The 16471-nt window shown below is 42.8% G+C and overlaps 1 protein-coding gene across 3 annotated transcripts in view; it reads left to right on the forward strand.

The window, feature by feature from the left end:
• The window catches only part of STARD13 (StAR related lipid transfer domain containing 13), a 259294-nt gene that overhangs the window by 124457 nt on the left and 118366 nt on the right, over positions 1-16471 (forward strand). The window contains exon 1 of one of the 3 annotated variants that reach the window (XM_009907051.2): positions 15015-15345. The exons of the other annotated variants lie outside the window; for them this stretch is intronic. Coding sequence (XP_009905353.1) covers positions 15165-15345 — 181 coding nt within the window. The 5' untranslated portion in view covers positions 15015-15164. Of the gene's footprint in view, positions 1-15014; positions 15346-16471 lie in introns of those variants that run through there. 3 annotated transcript variants of the gene reach the window in all.

A 16471-nucleotide genomic window follows, 5' to 3' on the forward strand; every position in this document is an offset into this window, starting at 1 on the left:
ATTAGTTATTAATTTGTCCACCTTTACCCTATCTTGTCTTAGTTTTCTCAGTTGACAATTTGAAAGCTCCATGACAGCGTTGATCCCATCAGGTACTTTGAAACAGACTGGTAAATTATATGAGCAACAAATCTGCTTTCAGAATGCCAGTAATCATCATTAATGCGTAACCAAACACACGTACTTTGAACCTTTACCTGAATTTCTGCCACGCGGTGTTTGGGGGTTTACCTGCTTTGTTTCCTGTGAGAACTCTTACAGCTTTGTTACGAGTGAAAGACTTGGAACGTTTGTTTGTTTGCTTGTTTGTTTTGCCCTGTCAGTTGCATTGGGGAGAATAAAGAGCAGCTTCTCCAGAATCGGCAGAAATGCTCTGGATTCTGATGGGAGAATGGCTTATCATCCTGACTTCATTCTACCACTGCTAAAAATAAAGAGACGTTCGTTCATAGAGAATCAGAAGCATATATTTTTACATCAGCCTGGCAAATGAGTATCTTGGTAATTGCAGGTACCCTCTCTCTATGTTCCTAACAGCTCCAAGTCCTTTTATTTCAGAACAAAACTGGTAATTTAATTATGGCTTTAATTCAACGGAGCATTTTAATATTCTGTGACTCTAAATGATAGAGTGTTCAACTCATCTGCACTTACCTGGTTTGTTACAGTTAAGATCTAAACCAACAACATACTCTGTTTAAAAATATGCTGCCTTAAATCAGTGTGGTAGGATGTCTGGGTTCATCAGAAAGGTGAAGGTGCTGGAACATTTATACTTCTAGCATCTAAAATAGAGGATACTATACCTAATCTGAGTCAAATAGAGATTAAATACATTTCAGAATCTAGGTTAGATAAGACGCCGCCAAATAAAACCGATTCAAACATCTGTTTTGTTTTACACAAACCCATAAATACACCTAATTAAAAAATGGCCTAAGCTGTTTCTTTTGTAAGCACCCTAAGCAATAGGGACAGCAGGGCAAGTGTTACAAAGCCAAAGCATATACATTAATTGTGACATGACAGCATTTTAAAGAAGCTATCAAATTCAGAGGGATTATAAAGCAGCTGGGATGAATTGTAGGTAGGAATTGGTTTAAATCTCCGGATTCTAGGTCACAATAGAGGCTATAACACAGGGCACTCACTCTACCACTCTGTGTTTCTTTCTCTTAAGGGAGGATCATGACTTCTAGAGGGCTGGAACCATTATCTCTTCTTTTATGGAAAGCATCAATTGGTGCAGTCATTAGGGATCTTGAAATTGGGAAGAAGTTTATTGGTGTGACAGATCGGGCAACATATGGAAGGAAGTAAGACATTCTCCAGAGACAGATTAAGCTTTTGCCAAGGCATTTTATTGAAATTTTGGAAAATAAACAGGCCATTAATTGCATCCAGATTTAGCTACTGCAAATTGTGCAAAGATGTTGCAAACCAGATGCTTTCCCCTATTTGTTTTTACAACCCTTTCTATTTATGGATGATCTTGTTTAATGACTTTATTTCTTTAATAGAGGGCATTGTTTTGCACCAGGAGTATCTTCTCTCAATCAGTTTTGCTGGTAGTTGCTTGAGTAAAATATTCATGTCCACAAAATTTTGGATGAAACAGTCAGCAGTACCGTGATAAGTACAAAGTAACGAGTAAAAGTTATGGAATACAGTAGTTCTTGTTAAGTGAACATTCAGTTCTTCCCTGGGTTCCTTAGCTCATAGCAGTTTTCAGTCTTTCTCTATGCAGACTCTGATAGTGAAATAGTAGAGACAAAGACACCTATCCCATGGACAGCATTCTCAGACCTGTCTTACTGATGAAATTGTGAATACAATTCATGTCAAGATTTCCCTGGATTTCCTGAAATATGTGGCACAGTCATTGACCTACCTGTTAGCTATGTTTCAATGTGGTCTCCAGTTCAAGGCTGAATCCCAAGATGGGAATGTGGCAGCTGAGTGAGCTAAGTTGTACCAACTGGCAGAAATACTTGAGAAGTCTTAATTCCTTTTCCACTTAGTTCTTGTTTAGTCCTTGGAGCACAGGCATTATGTTATGATCTAGCCTCACAGTCTTGGTTCACATACAGGGTTTAAAGCATCTGCCCTGAATTGAAGGTAGTGAGCCTAGTGGGGCTGCCATCTAAAAGGACTGAGCTAGTCACACAGTCCTTTATAATCGAGACAGAAATAGGTACCTTTGTAAGCAGGTCCTGTCATCCTGAAATAGGTGTGTGGGACAAGGGGGATGAATTCCCTTCTGGTGGTGCTTATTTCTTTCCATAATCCCAGCCAAGTGACAGCACCAAAGACCTGCCTGTATCAGTGACAGGCAGGGAAAAAGCCATCTCTTCACCTGCCACCTGAGTGCATTTGATATGGAAATCAGCCACTAGCATTGCAGAAGTTGAATTTTAGAGATTGCTGCTTATAGCATTCTTGGCTTTGTTTTAAAGTACTTACTCAAGTAAGCAAAGTAAGAGATCAGGTTGACAAGGTGCCTGTGACTTCAGTGGCACTTGAACATCCACTTAAAGTTGCATGTTCCAGCAGTAATGAGCCAGGGTAGAGACTGGCCTGTAGTTCCCCAGGTCTTCTATTTTTTACATTATTAAACATGGGGGTTATGCTCCCCCTTTTCCATTTAGTTGGAGCTTAACTAAACTGCCATGACTTCTCAAATGTGATAGATGGTGGCTTAGCAACACCATTCACCAATTTCCTTAGGACGTGCAGATGTATCTCATCAGGTTCCATGGACTTGCATGCCTTTAGATTCCTTACATGACCTTGAATCTTATGTTCTCCTGCTCTGCCAGGGGGATTGGACTTGATTGTCAACCCTTCCAACTCCTACCATTCTGTGATTCTTCTGCAGTGGGTGTGTGACCGTTAGTTCTTAGTTCTTAGTTCTTTGTTTCCCTACTCTCTACCCTTGACTTCTACAACTCAGACAGTATGCCTGGAGCATTTGCCAGTGAAGACTGAGGCAAAAAAGTTGTTGAAGTCTTCAGCCTTCTCCATAGTTCAGGCAACCATGTCTCCCATTTCTGTTGGGAGAGGATCCACATTTTCCCTAGTCTTCCTTTTATCACCAATGTACTTACAGAAGCTTTTCTTCTTGCCTTTGACATCCCTGGCCAGATTTAATTGTGTCAAGGCTTTGGCTTTCCTGATGATCCTTGGCTGCGTGGGCAATTTCTCTGTATTCCTCCCAGGCTACCTGTCCTTATTTCCACTCTCTATTGGATTCTTTTTCATGTTTGAGTTGGCCAGGAGCTTCTTGTTTATCTGTGCAGGTCTCCTGGGTTTTAGCCTGCCCTCCTCTTTGTTGGTGTGTGAGCTCAGAGGAGGTGATCCTTCAATATTAACCAACTTTCTTGGGCCTCTCTTCCTTCCAGAGCTTTATCCCATGGTACTCTACTAAGCAGATCACTGGAAAGGTTGAAGTCTGCTCTCCTGAAATCCAGGGTAGTGAATTTGCTGTATGTCCTACTCACAACCGTAAAGATTTTGAACTCCAGTATTTCATGATCACTGCAGCCAAGGCTGCCCTTGAGCTTCAGATCTCCACCAGCCTCTCTTTTTGGTGAGAACAAGGTCCAGCACAGCACCCCTCCTTGTTGGCTTCTCTGTCACTTGGACAAGGAAGTTATCATCAACCCATTCCAGGAACCTCCTGGATTGCTTATGCCTTGCTGTGTTGTCCTGCTAAGAGAAAGCAGGCTCCTCCTTGATGACCAGGAATTGTGAACCTGCTCCTATCTGTCTATGGGGTGCACATGAACCTCACGTGAATGTTGTTTCGCCATTTCCAGTTTATCCTGGGGGGATCGATTGTGAATGACACGTCTTCAGAAGACATATCAAAGTTCTCTGTGATCACAGTCCAGTTAAGCTAAACAGCAATGGCAGCAGCTCTGCAGGTTTCATACTGCATGTGTGTTTTGAGGTTCACTTTTCAAACTACCAGTTCATGTTCTGATGTGCGAATATTTGATGTAGTCAGTACAGTGCCCTTGGTTAGAGCAAAAGTCCATCAGTCTCAGGTATCCTGTTTTTCTCAACAGCTGCTAGTGAATACTAAGGAAATAATATAAGGACATGCAAAGTTTATGGTATGACCTCTTAGCTCCCAGGTTTCAGTAAATAGTTCTTTGCTGCTGCTGTTGTTAAGAAGGCTGCCAATTGGGAACAAAGAGGGAGGTGTGCAATGTGACTGTGCACTTCCTAGCTGAGCTACACCTAAGCTGCTGAGACACGGAGTCTGTTTCCCGTTTGTAATCTTCTGGAGACGTGTAATCCCTCACATCACAACTGCTATTTTGAAAAGTTATTTGCAAATCATTCAGAAGTGTCATGGCCAGGGTTGCCTCCCTGTCACATGAGGTGTAACTCATCTCAGCACAGTGGGAACAGTAAAGCAATATAGGCTTATTATGTTGGGTGATATGTTAGGAACCAGTGAGTGTATTATTTGTCATACGTTCCCCAGGACATGAGAAAAAATAAAGACTGAAATACACGAACCTCTGGTTCATTCTTTTACAATCTAAGTACAGAATACATACAAAGCACTTCAAAGTCAGTTCTGATCCCAGCTACAGGAATACAAATCCTGAGTACTTATAGGATATGCAATGAATTCTAGTTTGGAGTAAAAGGCCTCCACAGCAGTGTGCTATGGAAACTTTTCTTTGGGACCCAGTTTTGCCTTAATTTCATGTCTTTATAGCTGAGAACAGCACTTACCTGTAAAAATATAAATGGATGAGAGTGAAAACAAAAATCAACATACAGAAATAGGACCAACCTAGATCAGGTGCAATTTCAGTTCTGCAATTTTTAATTTCCTGACTTGAGATACTTCAAAGAGGTTTTCTGTTCAGACTGCAGAAACCAGTGCTCCCTGAAAGTCAGAGCTTTGAAAGTGTCATGGAAAACCTACCCAAGATGAGTAAAACCTTTTGAAGGTTTTGGCCAAGGAATTTTTCCAGTAAAACTACATTCCATAAACATGGAGCAACACCTTAAGCAGACAACAACAAATGAGGAACACCGTGAGGTTTATTTGAAAGAGATCTGTATGTTCAGAAAGTGGGACAGGGAGGAAGCCTGGTAGAGGGACATGACAGGATGCCAGGATAAACAGACTGTAGACAGCAGTATTTTCATCACACTGGAACTGAGAGATTAACTCGTATGGACCTTACCAACCAGCTCTCTTGGTCTACATAATTGGAACAGAGGGGGAATCAACAAAGGAGAAGCCTTGGTAAGTGGTTGCTGGAGGAGAATGTGCAAGGGAGTGGTTGTATGTACAGAACTAGAGAATGGAGAGATGGAGAAAGAGTATGTTCCAAGGCAATACAGCTGATATGGGCAATGGGAATGTCTGCTGGAGGATAATTCATGCTGCCTGCATTGCTGCAGGTTCTAGACTCTCTCTGGTCCTTCCTGCTCATTGGAAAGGCTCACTCAAAGGCAGGCTGTGGGGAAGCAGAGGAGTCTGCCTTCTCTTTCTCAGGAGAGGCAACATGGTAGCTGGCAAGGATGCTATGGAAAGCCCTTTCCTCTGCATTGTTCATGCTGTTTGGCAGGCATCTACTGTGTGAAAAACACCAAAGCACCTGCAGCCTGTTGGCCAAAATTACTTTATCCAGTGAGACACGTCAGCTCTGTGGTGCATATATAGTGCAGTGCAAACTGTGAGTGAAAGAAAAACTGTGAGCAAGAAAGAAATACAGATCTTAGCAGTGGAAAGCTTAAGTCATACACAGCAGTTGATAGCTGGGAGATGGAAAACCCTGGTCAGGGCCTTGTCCAATTAATGAATATATATTTATCTTGTAACCTTTTCCAATTCTGGTTTATTGTGGAAGGTCTGTCAAGCATTATTGGGGTGGTTTTTAGGAAAAAAGAAAGGAAGCAAAATCTGTTTGGTATTGGTAGATCTTCCGATATGAAAAAATAATAATTTAAAACTAAATGCTATGGACATGCAGGACAACTAATGTACTGTGCAGAGCAGTTGATGTAGATTATGCTAAATTGTGGCTTTGGGTGAGGGATAAGTGATAGATACACGTCCCCTGTTCCCCTGACTTTTTTTTTCTTTTTGGGAGGTTGCTAATTGGGCAGCAGTATAACTGAAATTATGCATCCAGCTAAGTGTGCAAGCACACACTTGCAGTGTTGTAGTGGGTCAGGCTTAAAGCTGTGCTAGTGACCAAGTTCCCTATTTATCCACACCGTTTGCTTTGCTTTGGTTCTGGGATGCCAAAACTGGTAATCTGGGGAAGAAAATGTCATGTGCACCCTGTTCTCTGTGGCATGGGCAAGCACGCACTTAGGTGCCATAGCTATGTGCTGGATTCATTGCACGCGCTTGCCCTTGCAGAGACAGAATGGGACTGCTACATGTCAGGTGAGATGGTCCCACACTCTACCAGGGATGCTGACTGCCACAACACTTAATTCAGTTTGCCTCCACAGGGAGATGGGAGAGGTGGAGGCACGAAAGGACACCAGCTTCTGTAGTGGGCATCCCTCCCAGGAGCAGCTGTCACCCCACCATAGTCTAACCTTCCACCGCTCATCAGCCCAGCTTTCCTGAGTCTCCAGGAAGAGAAACTGTCAAAGGAATGGCTTTGATATACCTCATAGCTGTCTTCATGGTGATGGCTTTGGGATTGTAGAAAAAAAACTAATAAAAAAAGAGCCATTCTAACAGTGAAATAAATGCTTTATATGTGTCCTGCAGAGTACTTCCTTGCTTGCTAGGCTGCCATTCAGTCCTAGAGTCAAGACCCAGCTTATCAATCAGTGCATATTGCTCCATAGAGCCACATGTACAAACCCTGCATTGGCGTTACACAGTATTTCTAAGATCTGATAACAGGCATTTAATAACACATTGAAAAATCTGTGGCATTGTGCAAGTTTAAGCAATAGCTGTCTTGTCTGAAGGAGCCCACTACAGGTGCAGGACCATTTTGAAGGATATTTATTTTCTTCTTGGTTTGTGCAGTTACATTAGACTTCAGCCTGCCTCCAGTGACCTGTCATTGCTTGTAGGAAAATTAATCTGCCTGCAAAATTGGGTTTTGTTCTTGTTTTGTTTGTTGTTTGGTTGTTTTGTTTTTTACAAATGGGTATCAAAATAGTTAAGCAAAACAAAAAAATTACTGTTGTCAGTCAGGAAATTGGTACAGAGACAGGTTATACACCTTCCCTGAAGTCTTAGTGCAAGTCACTGCCATGTAGTCCTTTGCCTTAACCATCATGTCCATCTGCCTTGCTGGATAAGAGACTGAAACCTGGAGAATCTCATGTTCCCATGCGTCAGTACCATGCTGCTGTGTCTGAAATAGTGTTGCCAAGAGCTAGTCTGTTCTGTCTTGCTGGGTTTTTTAATTCTTTTTACAAAATCTACCTTTGGCATTGTCGCTCTAGCACAGAGAGATAAAAAACCCTCTCTCAAAACCACATCAAAACCTGAATACTTCCTCTCTCGCCGTTTAATCACCATGATACTGGGAGTCCTGCTGAAAAGAAAACAAATAGCAAAGCCCTCACATGAAGTCTTAAGGCATGAACCTTCATCTGAGATAGGAGTGTTTGCCTGTGGTTAAGAATGACACTGAGAGTAGGGCTGTGTAGGGGTTTACAACTTACTTAGATAACATAAGAAACATAAGTTTATCTAAACACTTCTTTATGTTATCACTGTTTTATCCAAACATTTTGTTAGTGGGACTGGGAGATTAGCATGTGTTTTAGCCCACCACTACTTGAACATATTGACACTGTCCCTGTGGGTTTAGTTTTAGGAATTTGGGTATAGATGCAGCAGATGGAGTTGCACTAAGGGCATGGAAACTACTTCTAGCTCATTCCTGTCATAATATGCTCCAAACGCTTTGGCAGAGGAGGTCTGCCGCCTGGAATGTCTTCCTGTCTTTTGATCTCTATTTTGTACTCTATTCATTATCCAATTGTTGGGTTGTTTTTTAATGTACTGTTGAGAACCACTGTCTTTAGGGGCTTCACACTGTGTGATGCTGGCTATTCTTGGCTTGTGATGAGGTCAGCTAAGGCCAGTGGAGTGTGTTCATATGCTGGTGCGGTTTGACTGAGAAGTGGGATGTTTAAAACTGCACAGGAGTGAGACCGTAATGCCTAAATTAGCAGTCAAGAACTGGACGAACAACTGTCTCCTTCCAATGACTCTGCCCACAAGCCAGGAGCACCTCGTCCTTTCTAATCCTCTGGGAGAGCAGAAGGGACAGGAACATCAGTCACATCCTCTGAACCTGTCATTGTGTCCAACAGACCACTGGCTCATACTTCACCAACAAATGTGACAAGAGGGTATGAAGAGGTTGTGCCAGGGAAATACTGGCTTTTCTGAAGGCTCCAGCCACAGACCACAGCAGCAGTTATTTTGATACGTTTATGAAATAGCAGTGCTGTTAAGATTCCACCTTTACATAGTCCATGAGGGAGGTGCTGGCTGATCAGCCCACGTAAGAGTACAGACTGACCACTGCAGGTCAGACCACAGTTCCATCATGTGTTGGCCAGTGGGAAGGCACACCTATTTTGGGAGAAATATAACACTGGATTAGGCATTTAGTGATGCCATATATGTTATATAGCCTGCTTGCATTCATGTGGTTCAGGGAGGACTTGAGTGATGAGATGGAATTTTGTGCTTAATGGTCCTTGTTGAATTTTTCTTCCAGGGTTTTACCTAACCTGTTTTTCAACTCTTCCAATTTATGGCAGCCACAGCATCCTTTGACAGTGAGTTCCAGAGGTCAGCTATGCAAATATGAAGGATATTTCTGTCCTTTTGTTTTGAAAGTGCCCCATGATCACTTAGTGTTCCAGGGCAGACCTTTGTAACAGCATAACAGTGTTTGCTGGTTTGCTCTCAGTTACTTTTCTAACAAGTTTCAAAATCTTCTTTACTTGTTTTGTTCCTACTGAGCACTTGTATTGGATTTTCATAAACCTATCCAAGATCTGTTTCCTCAGCAGTAAGAGCTCCATTAAATCTCATCACTCTGCACTGTCCTCTGTGTACCTTCAGAGTGTTTTTTTCCTCTGGTAAATTACCGGCACTCAGAAGCTACAGTTTTAATGCCTTCTCCATCAATATTGTAAGAATCTTCAGCATTTCCAACCAATTCCTGTTTTGACTGCCGGACTAATTTGGTGTTGTCATTACGTTTTGCCACCTCACTACTCAATCGCTTTATGAAAACCATTTATAGATGGTGGACAAAGCAGGTTCCAGTGCTAATCTCTCTGAGAGTCCACTGGGAGCCTCACCCCATTGTGAACATAGAATATTTATTACTGCTTTTGTTTCCTGTCTTTAAGCAGCCATTAAGCCACGAGTGACCTTTTCCTTTTTATCCCTGATAGCTGAGCTTCTTTATGATCTCTTGGAGGAGCCTTTTTCAAATCTGTTACTGTTCTTTTTGCTGTTTTAACTTAAGGTGCCTAAGCTCCTGCACAGGAGGACTGTCTGGCCATGACCCTCATCTCTCTGGCTTTTTTCATGTGTCCTTATTTCTGTAAGTTTGCCTAGGTGTCTGGTGAGGCAGTTAACTCTTTTTTCTTCCTACCATCCCATAAATGCACTACTGTTGTTGTACTGAGCCTGCATATAGTTCTAATCCTCTGCTTGTATTAGAGCTGCCTTCTGTGGTTTGGCCAGGCCACTAATGCTTTTGTAATTGGGAGATGCTTTTTGTACTGGTACAAAACATGTGGATTTTAAAATGCAAATGGACAAGCCTCTGATGCTGGAATGACGACACTATAGCAGAGTTTATCAAAGGTGTCTGTAAGCCTGTCTTTCATGCATGACAGGAAGCTTTGCTTAATAGTACTCACTTTTAAAAATCACTATCAGACAGTTAACACAGCATCTGACTTGCCTCCAGAACATGTCAGTATCAGGCTTCCCAGTGAAATGATCCCCAGCTGTAATGTGGGTATTAGCCACTTCCACCCCGCTTCCTGGTGATGGTGAAACCTTGCAGAAACTATTTTCCTTTTGCCCCAGTCTGATTCCTGGCAGCCCCAGACAGGCAGCAGAGCCTTGGCGCCTTGGCACAGCCTCAGGAAGGTGGTCAAAGTGCTGCTGAGCCAGAGGGAAACATTTCTAGCTGCTGTGCAGACCGTTCTGTTTCATGCTTTGTATAAATGAATTTGCAGCCTGTAGTAATCCCAGCTCAGCTCTCAAAGAAATGTCTCCATTCAAACATAAAACCTTTTTCCTAAAACAGCAGGCAATGAACTTCTGCCTTTAAAAGTACCGTTGGCAGAGATAGGATTCAAAACACATGAAGCAAAGCCCTCATTATAAACACAGCTTTGAGTTCCCTGCAAATGGCTTTTTTCTCTTCCCAAATTTGAGAAAGGAGGACCTGCCTGCTGTTAATACATGAGCTGCTGTGCAGGCATCAGTGAAGGCAGATACAGGTAAGAAATACAAGATCTCTGGACAGAACTGGGATAAGATATGTGGATAGGACTCCCATTTCCAGGATAGGATATACTGCCTATATAGGATAATGGAGTTTTTGTCCATAATCTGTAAAATTCTTCTGGCTGCAGAATTGTAGAAGGGAGTCCAGGGATCAACAAGTTAAAATCAGATGTCTAATTTTTTTTCTTCTCCAACTTGAAAACAGGAGTTTCCGGCTTCTTCTAACTAAATGTCACTAATGTTAATAACAACTGTGCTCCTCCAGAGGTTAGGAAGCTGTGTTGTTCTCATAGCACCAGTGCTTTGCAATGAAGAGAAGCTGTCAAGCTGCCATTTAATTTTAGATGTGATACAACAAGATAAGTGCAACTAACAATAAAGGGGAAACGAGTCACAGTGGGGAGATAAAGTGACTGATTACTGTGAGAACTGCAGGTTCAATCCAAGCCTGAAGAGCTCAGTGCCAGGTACGACATCATGGACCTATCTCACAGTTAGGAGGGGGGCACTATAAGATGTGAGCAAGCATTCTGGTTAGGTGTATATATTTATGGGAATGCAAGTGGGGAAGTGCTGTTCATTTCAATTTACCCTCAACTACCCTGCTGCCTATAGCATTGCCTGTTGCCTACATGAGATACTCAAAGGTCAAGGTGGTCTGTAGAAATTCACTCTTGTTTTGCTCAGAAAAGATGGCTATAAGTGGATAGTTTGTTTAAAAATATTTTTTACCATTTCTAGAGCACACCATGCTGTTCTCTCCAGCTGATTACAGCACTCCACTCATGGTGAGATGGAAGCAGAGCTCAAGTACTGCCCATGATACTTCAGTAGCCATGGGGCAATTCTTTCCCTGCAAGTAGTTTGCATTTCTCACACTGAATGCAACTTCAGGGAGAAAAGGTGGCAGAGAGGCATAAAAATCCGTGAACAGAAAATGAAGTGTAGCAGTTCTGCCTGTGAATGCACACAAAGTATACATTTGTGAGCTGACTTTGTTGATTATATTAATGCTGCACAGATGTCCACAGTGCTCTGCTGTATTAATGTGCCTTTAAGTAAAGGTTCCTGATTCTCCAGAACATTTCAGTATCCATCAAAACATGGATTGTCACGTCAGATGTGACACATAGGTATTACACTGTAGATATAAATGTGGACATTTCTGATTCAGGTTAGAAAAGCATTCATTCCAGCTGTGGTTTTATGAAGGAATCTGCATTCCTGTGTGGATCAGTCATGACATAGGAACATGAGGTTGATTTTCCATCTCAGGGGCTGTGCTGTTGTCCTGACAGACTGCAGTTTAAGGTGTGTGCTGGAGCTCCCCCACAGCCTTTGTAACATTTACAGGGTTACTTTTAAGTGTTTTTATGAGGTGCATTAGTATGAAGTTCCATGTTGCTCTATTAACTATTCCAGAAAAAGCCTGTAGACAGAGACTGAAATATTAATTAGTGATCTTATATAATAGCTTAGGCTTCTGTAGTACTTTTTGTCCAAAAGATTGGTGGCCAAAGGGAGTTTCTCATTTGAATGACACATTTTTTTAAATAAACAGTGAGTGTCAAGGCAGTGACCAAATGAGGAGACAGTCATTTTGAAAGAATGCAATAAGGACTACTTTCCTCCACCACACACAACTTAAACAAGCGCAGGAGCTTTCAAACAAGCACCGTGAGACCAGCTAACTCTTGTTGTTTCTTGTTTTATTTGACTACTATGTATGTGCTGAACTGGAGCCAAAGAATTCAGCCTTAGCAGAGGCAGTTCTCAGCAGCGTTTTGCCGAGCCTGGAGCAGCCCTCCAGCTCTGAAGTTGTGATTGGACCCTTGTGTCCAGGAGGAGAGGAAAGTTATTGCCCTGCAATGGAGGCTCCTCATTCTTACCCTTTGTGACTGTAGTTCTGCCCATTGCTTACCCTCTGATGGGAATGTTGGAAGGATGGGCAGCCACAGGGACACTGTAGCTGCTCTATGTTAAAAGCATGTAACTGGGCTTGTTGAGCCTTTATTGAACTTGTTCCCTAGCCAATACCTACCCTGTTTTGGTTTTGTTTGTGTTTTGTTTGTTTGTTTTTGTTGGTTTTTTGTTTGTTTGGGGTTTGGTTGGTTTTTTGTTTGGTTGGTTGGTGGTTTTTTGTTTCTTTCTTTGGGCTGGCTTTTGAAACTGGGCTGGCTTTTGAAACCTTACATTTCTATTAAACTGCTTCCTAGCCCATGGAAATGTTGCAAGGGAGAATGCAAAATCCTGCTGGCTGAAAAAGTCAATGCATTTACCAACAGAAAAAGAAACCCCTATACAAATTTAAGCAGAGTGCTATGAAATGTTAATAAGTGCTTTTTCCACTAGCAGTAGCATTTTGTAAGTAGAATTAGATGAAAGGACTGTAGATCAACCAAATAAGAATTTCCCTGCATGATGGTGTCTTTGGATAAAACTCTGCACATCACTGACACTCGGGAGTCTCTGGGATATTTATTCTTCAAAAGACAGCAGCTGAATGACTGACCCCCGCTGGGAAAGATGAGGTGGGAATGAAAATCATACCTTCCCTGCAGCTCAGGTTCTTTCCACTTGCATCTGTGCAGCAATCCTGCCTCTTTGCTTTGTACAGCAGTGCAAGGAGGAAGTTAGTCATGCTTGCTCATTGGCTGCCAGTGACCAGCCCTTTTTAGGGATATAGATGATTGTGGTGCCACTTATTCTGTCTTGAGTTTGAAGTCCTTGCTGGGATCTCAGAGAAGACCATAGAGCCACTCCTGGAGCCAAACATAGCAAGTACAGGACTTGCAGGTATTGTGGGTGGTAATAACAGGTAATGGAGGCTTTCAATGGAGAGCATTAATTTTAAATGTCTAGTACCATTTTATGGCGCTGCAAAAGTCCCACGTCAATTAGGAATAAAATTCATAAGGTGTAATGAGAACAGACTGCAGCACAGTAAAACTCTGCCCTAAGGGGGTTGTACAGAGCAAAATTTTCATGAATAATTGTGACTGAGATGACAGTTCTTTCCCCCTTCACGTTTAGGTGGCCACTGTGCCCTGTCAAGCAAGCTTGAGGCTGTTCTTTGTGAACTTTCAGGACCCAGGTAATGCCACCCCACAGCCCTGATGTGGTGGGCAGCATTACCCAGGTGTGGGGTGGGAGAAGAGCTCCATTGTATGAAGGTGTGTCATGACATATTGCTGGCATTAAGACCATAAAATGGGACACAGGTAATAATGTCACTGCAGGGAGGTGTTCAGGTGCAGTCTGGAGGTCTGGTCAAGATCCCTCATAGGTTGAGATGGGAGTTGAGCTGCTTCTGCCCAGGGCTTGCAGCCACTTTGGCAGCACTGTCAGTTCCCTGTCCTTCAGCTTGACAGTGGCCTCATGGGAAGGGGCCTGGGTATGAAGGTGGTAGTATGGTTCCTGAGCTGTGCAGGATCTGTGCTGGCCACTACCTCACCTATGCCTTCCCCAGCTCTGCTGCTTCCACATGGATTTTGACAGGAGCTTGTTTAGCCAGGTGGGTGGAAGAGCTGTCTCAGTCACTGTCAATTCCAGCTTTGTGGCACTGTGATGTTGATCTGTGGGGCTGTGAAATTGATTCCTATGGGCCAGCAGAGCTTATATCAAAAACTCTCTTTATCACAAAAATCCCTGTCAAGAATTGTTCTCCCTTTTATATAAGCTCATGCTAGGGGTTTATTAAACCAAAATATTGGCATCTTAAAAAGTCAGGGAAAATCATTTGAGAGGCATACTAGGAGGGAGTTTTTGGTATAGTTTTACTCAAATTTGCTGCCTAGTTGCTGATAAAAATGGCAATGGCCATTTGACTAAATAAATGGCATGTTTTGCAAACTCAGTGGTTGATATGTAAGACTAAAGGAAAACAGATGCCACTCTGTCTGTTACAACTCCGAAATATGGTACAATGAGGAACCTGAAGAACATAGAATTTCTCCATCCTCTTCCAGGCTGTGACCAATTCCCAGTAACACTAATATTAGGGACTCTTGGATCTTGTTTACTGCTGAGTGCCTTCAGCTAGGTGCTGATTATTTATATTTTTTTTTCATCCCAAGGGGCTCATTTGTTCCAGCACTTGTTGTACCGTGTGGTTGTGGGGATTCAGGCAGCCTTTCCTTAAACGGACCTTCCCCTGGCAAACAGGGGTATGATTTTTAGAAAATTAGCATGGGCATCTTCTCCGGTGATGAGTCAGTCAACAGCTGGGCGGCATGAGGCGTGGAGCGCAGGAAGAAAAGGTTTTCTGCAGCCGTGCAGCCTGAGCCAGGCATTCCTGAGTGTCTTCAGCTTTTTCTTCTTTACTCTGAGGAGCGGCCCGGGGCAGCCCCTCCGTGCTGGGGAAGCTCGGTCCACTCGAGGGGCTGCCGGGGCCGCCGGAGGCTGCCGGGGCAGCCGGGGCCGGGGCAGGCTGGCAGTCCCGCTCCGCAGGCTGCACTTCCACAGCTGGACTCGGAGCGATTGGCCCGTGCGGATCATGTGGGAGAAGCAGGAATTCTGAGTTGTAGCTTTTGGCACTCCTTTTTCTTTTAAAGCGCTTGCTCTTTTCAGCTCCCTAGGGCTTGTTGCCTCCCTCCTTTCATTGCCCTGATTATAATCTGGAGTAGCCACAGCAGAGACCGATTATAAAGGAGCAGAGATGTTTAAGCAGGTGCCCAGGACTTCGGGTACGGGTTGTTACTACCTAAATTCGGTGTCACCTGAGGGCCAGGATATGTATGATTCTATGTACGTGAGATTCGACCAAACCACCAGGCGCCCTCCCTACAGGATGAGCAGGATTCTTGCCCGTCAACAGCTACTGACGAAAATCCAGCAAGGTGAGTTACTGGCAGAAGTGCTCCTTAGTCTGGAGTTGCTGCAGGGTCTGCAGGCCCCTCTTTTTTGTGCAAGAACAGGTTTTAATGCCTCATATTTCAGGCTGTTTTCCTGTCTCTGGTCTGAACTAATCTGGTTTGAGTTGAAGTTTAAAATAGTTGTTCATACCTTTCTGTTCCTACACATGCACACATACACTGAGAACCAAGAGACAAACACTAGTGCATGATTAGCTATTTAACTAAATTTTCTTTTAATCATAAACTATGCAGTAGCTTAGGTGCTGAAGTTCGTCTTTCCGTCTGGCAGAGCAGTTACTGGCATGAGTACGTCTGCTGCAATTGCTACAGGTAAAATCTGCCTGTGGTAAAGCACAGAGGAAAAATAGATGATCTTCTAGTTAAAAACAGCAGAAGTCTAGAGTGGCTGGAAGAAGGCAGCTGGGGATAACACCCTTTGGAAACAAGCATGTACAACTGTCAGAGGATTAGGAAACTTGTCCCACGTCCTTAAAAATAATTGCTGAATGGGCTGTCTGCAGCTGCTTGTGCAGTTATCTAGACAGTCATTACAGATGTATTGATTTGGCTTTTCTGATAAATAGATGTACAGCACTAAAGCTAAATATAGATTGGCTTCAGAACAAATCCTTTGACCTGTGCATGCAATTAAGAATCTTATTCAGCCTTGGTAATGCAAAGATAAAAATATGAAAGGTGACTGTACTGATTTTTCCAGACTAAAAAGTAAATCAGTACATGTTTTTTTTTATTGAATGTAGTTTTGTATGGTATCCTGTTTCCAAAGTGGATGTGGTCTTACATGCAGAAAAAAAGAGTATCTCATGTGTTTGTCACCAAAAAATATTATTAAAATCCTGAAGTTAACAGCTGCTTTCTTGACAGCTTGCAAAAAGGTGTTCAGTTCTGTTAACCAGGAGCAGGCATAGAGTTAACATCATTTTTTGTCATATCTGGCAAACACCACTGAACTTGGTGTGAGCTTCTGACCATCAGCAGTTAAATGGAGTGGCTATTTCTGGGTGTTGCTTTCCAGTAAGATTCTGTATATACATGGCTGTCAAACTCTGGCAGAAGTACAGGGATATGGTGATGAAACTTTAATTGC

Source organism: Dryobates pubescens, chromosome 10 (genome assembly GCF_014839835.1).
Source record: "Dryobates pubescens isolate bDryPub1 chromosome 10, bDryPub1.pri, whole genome shotgun sequence".
Classification (NCBI taxonomy): Eukaryota; Metazoa; Chordata; class Aves; order Piciformes; family Picidae; genus Dryobates; species Dryobates pubescens.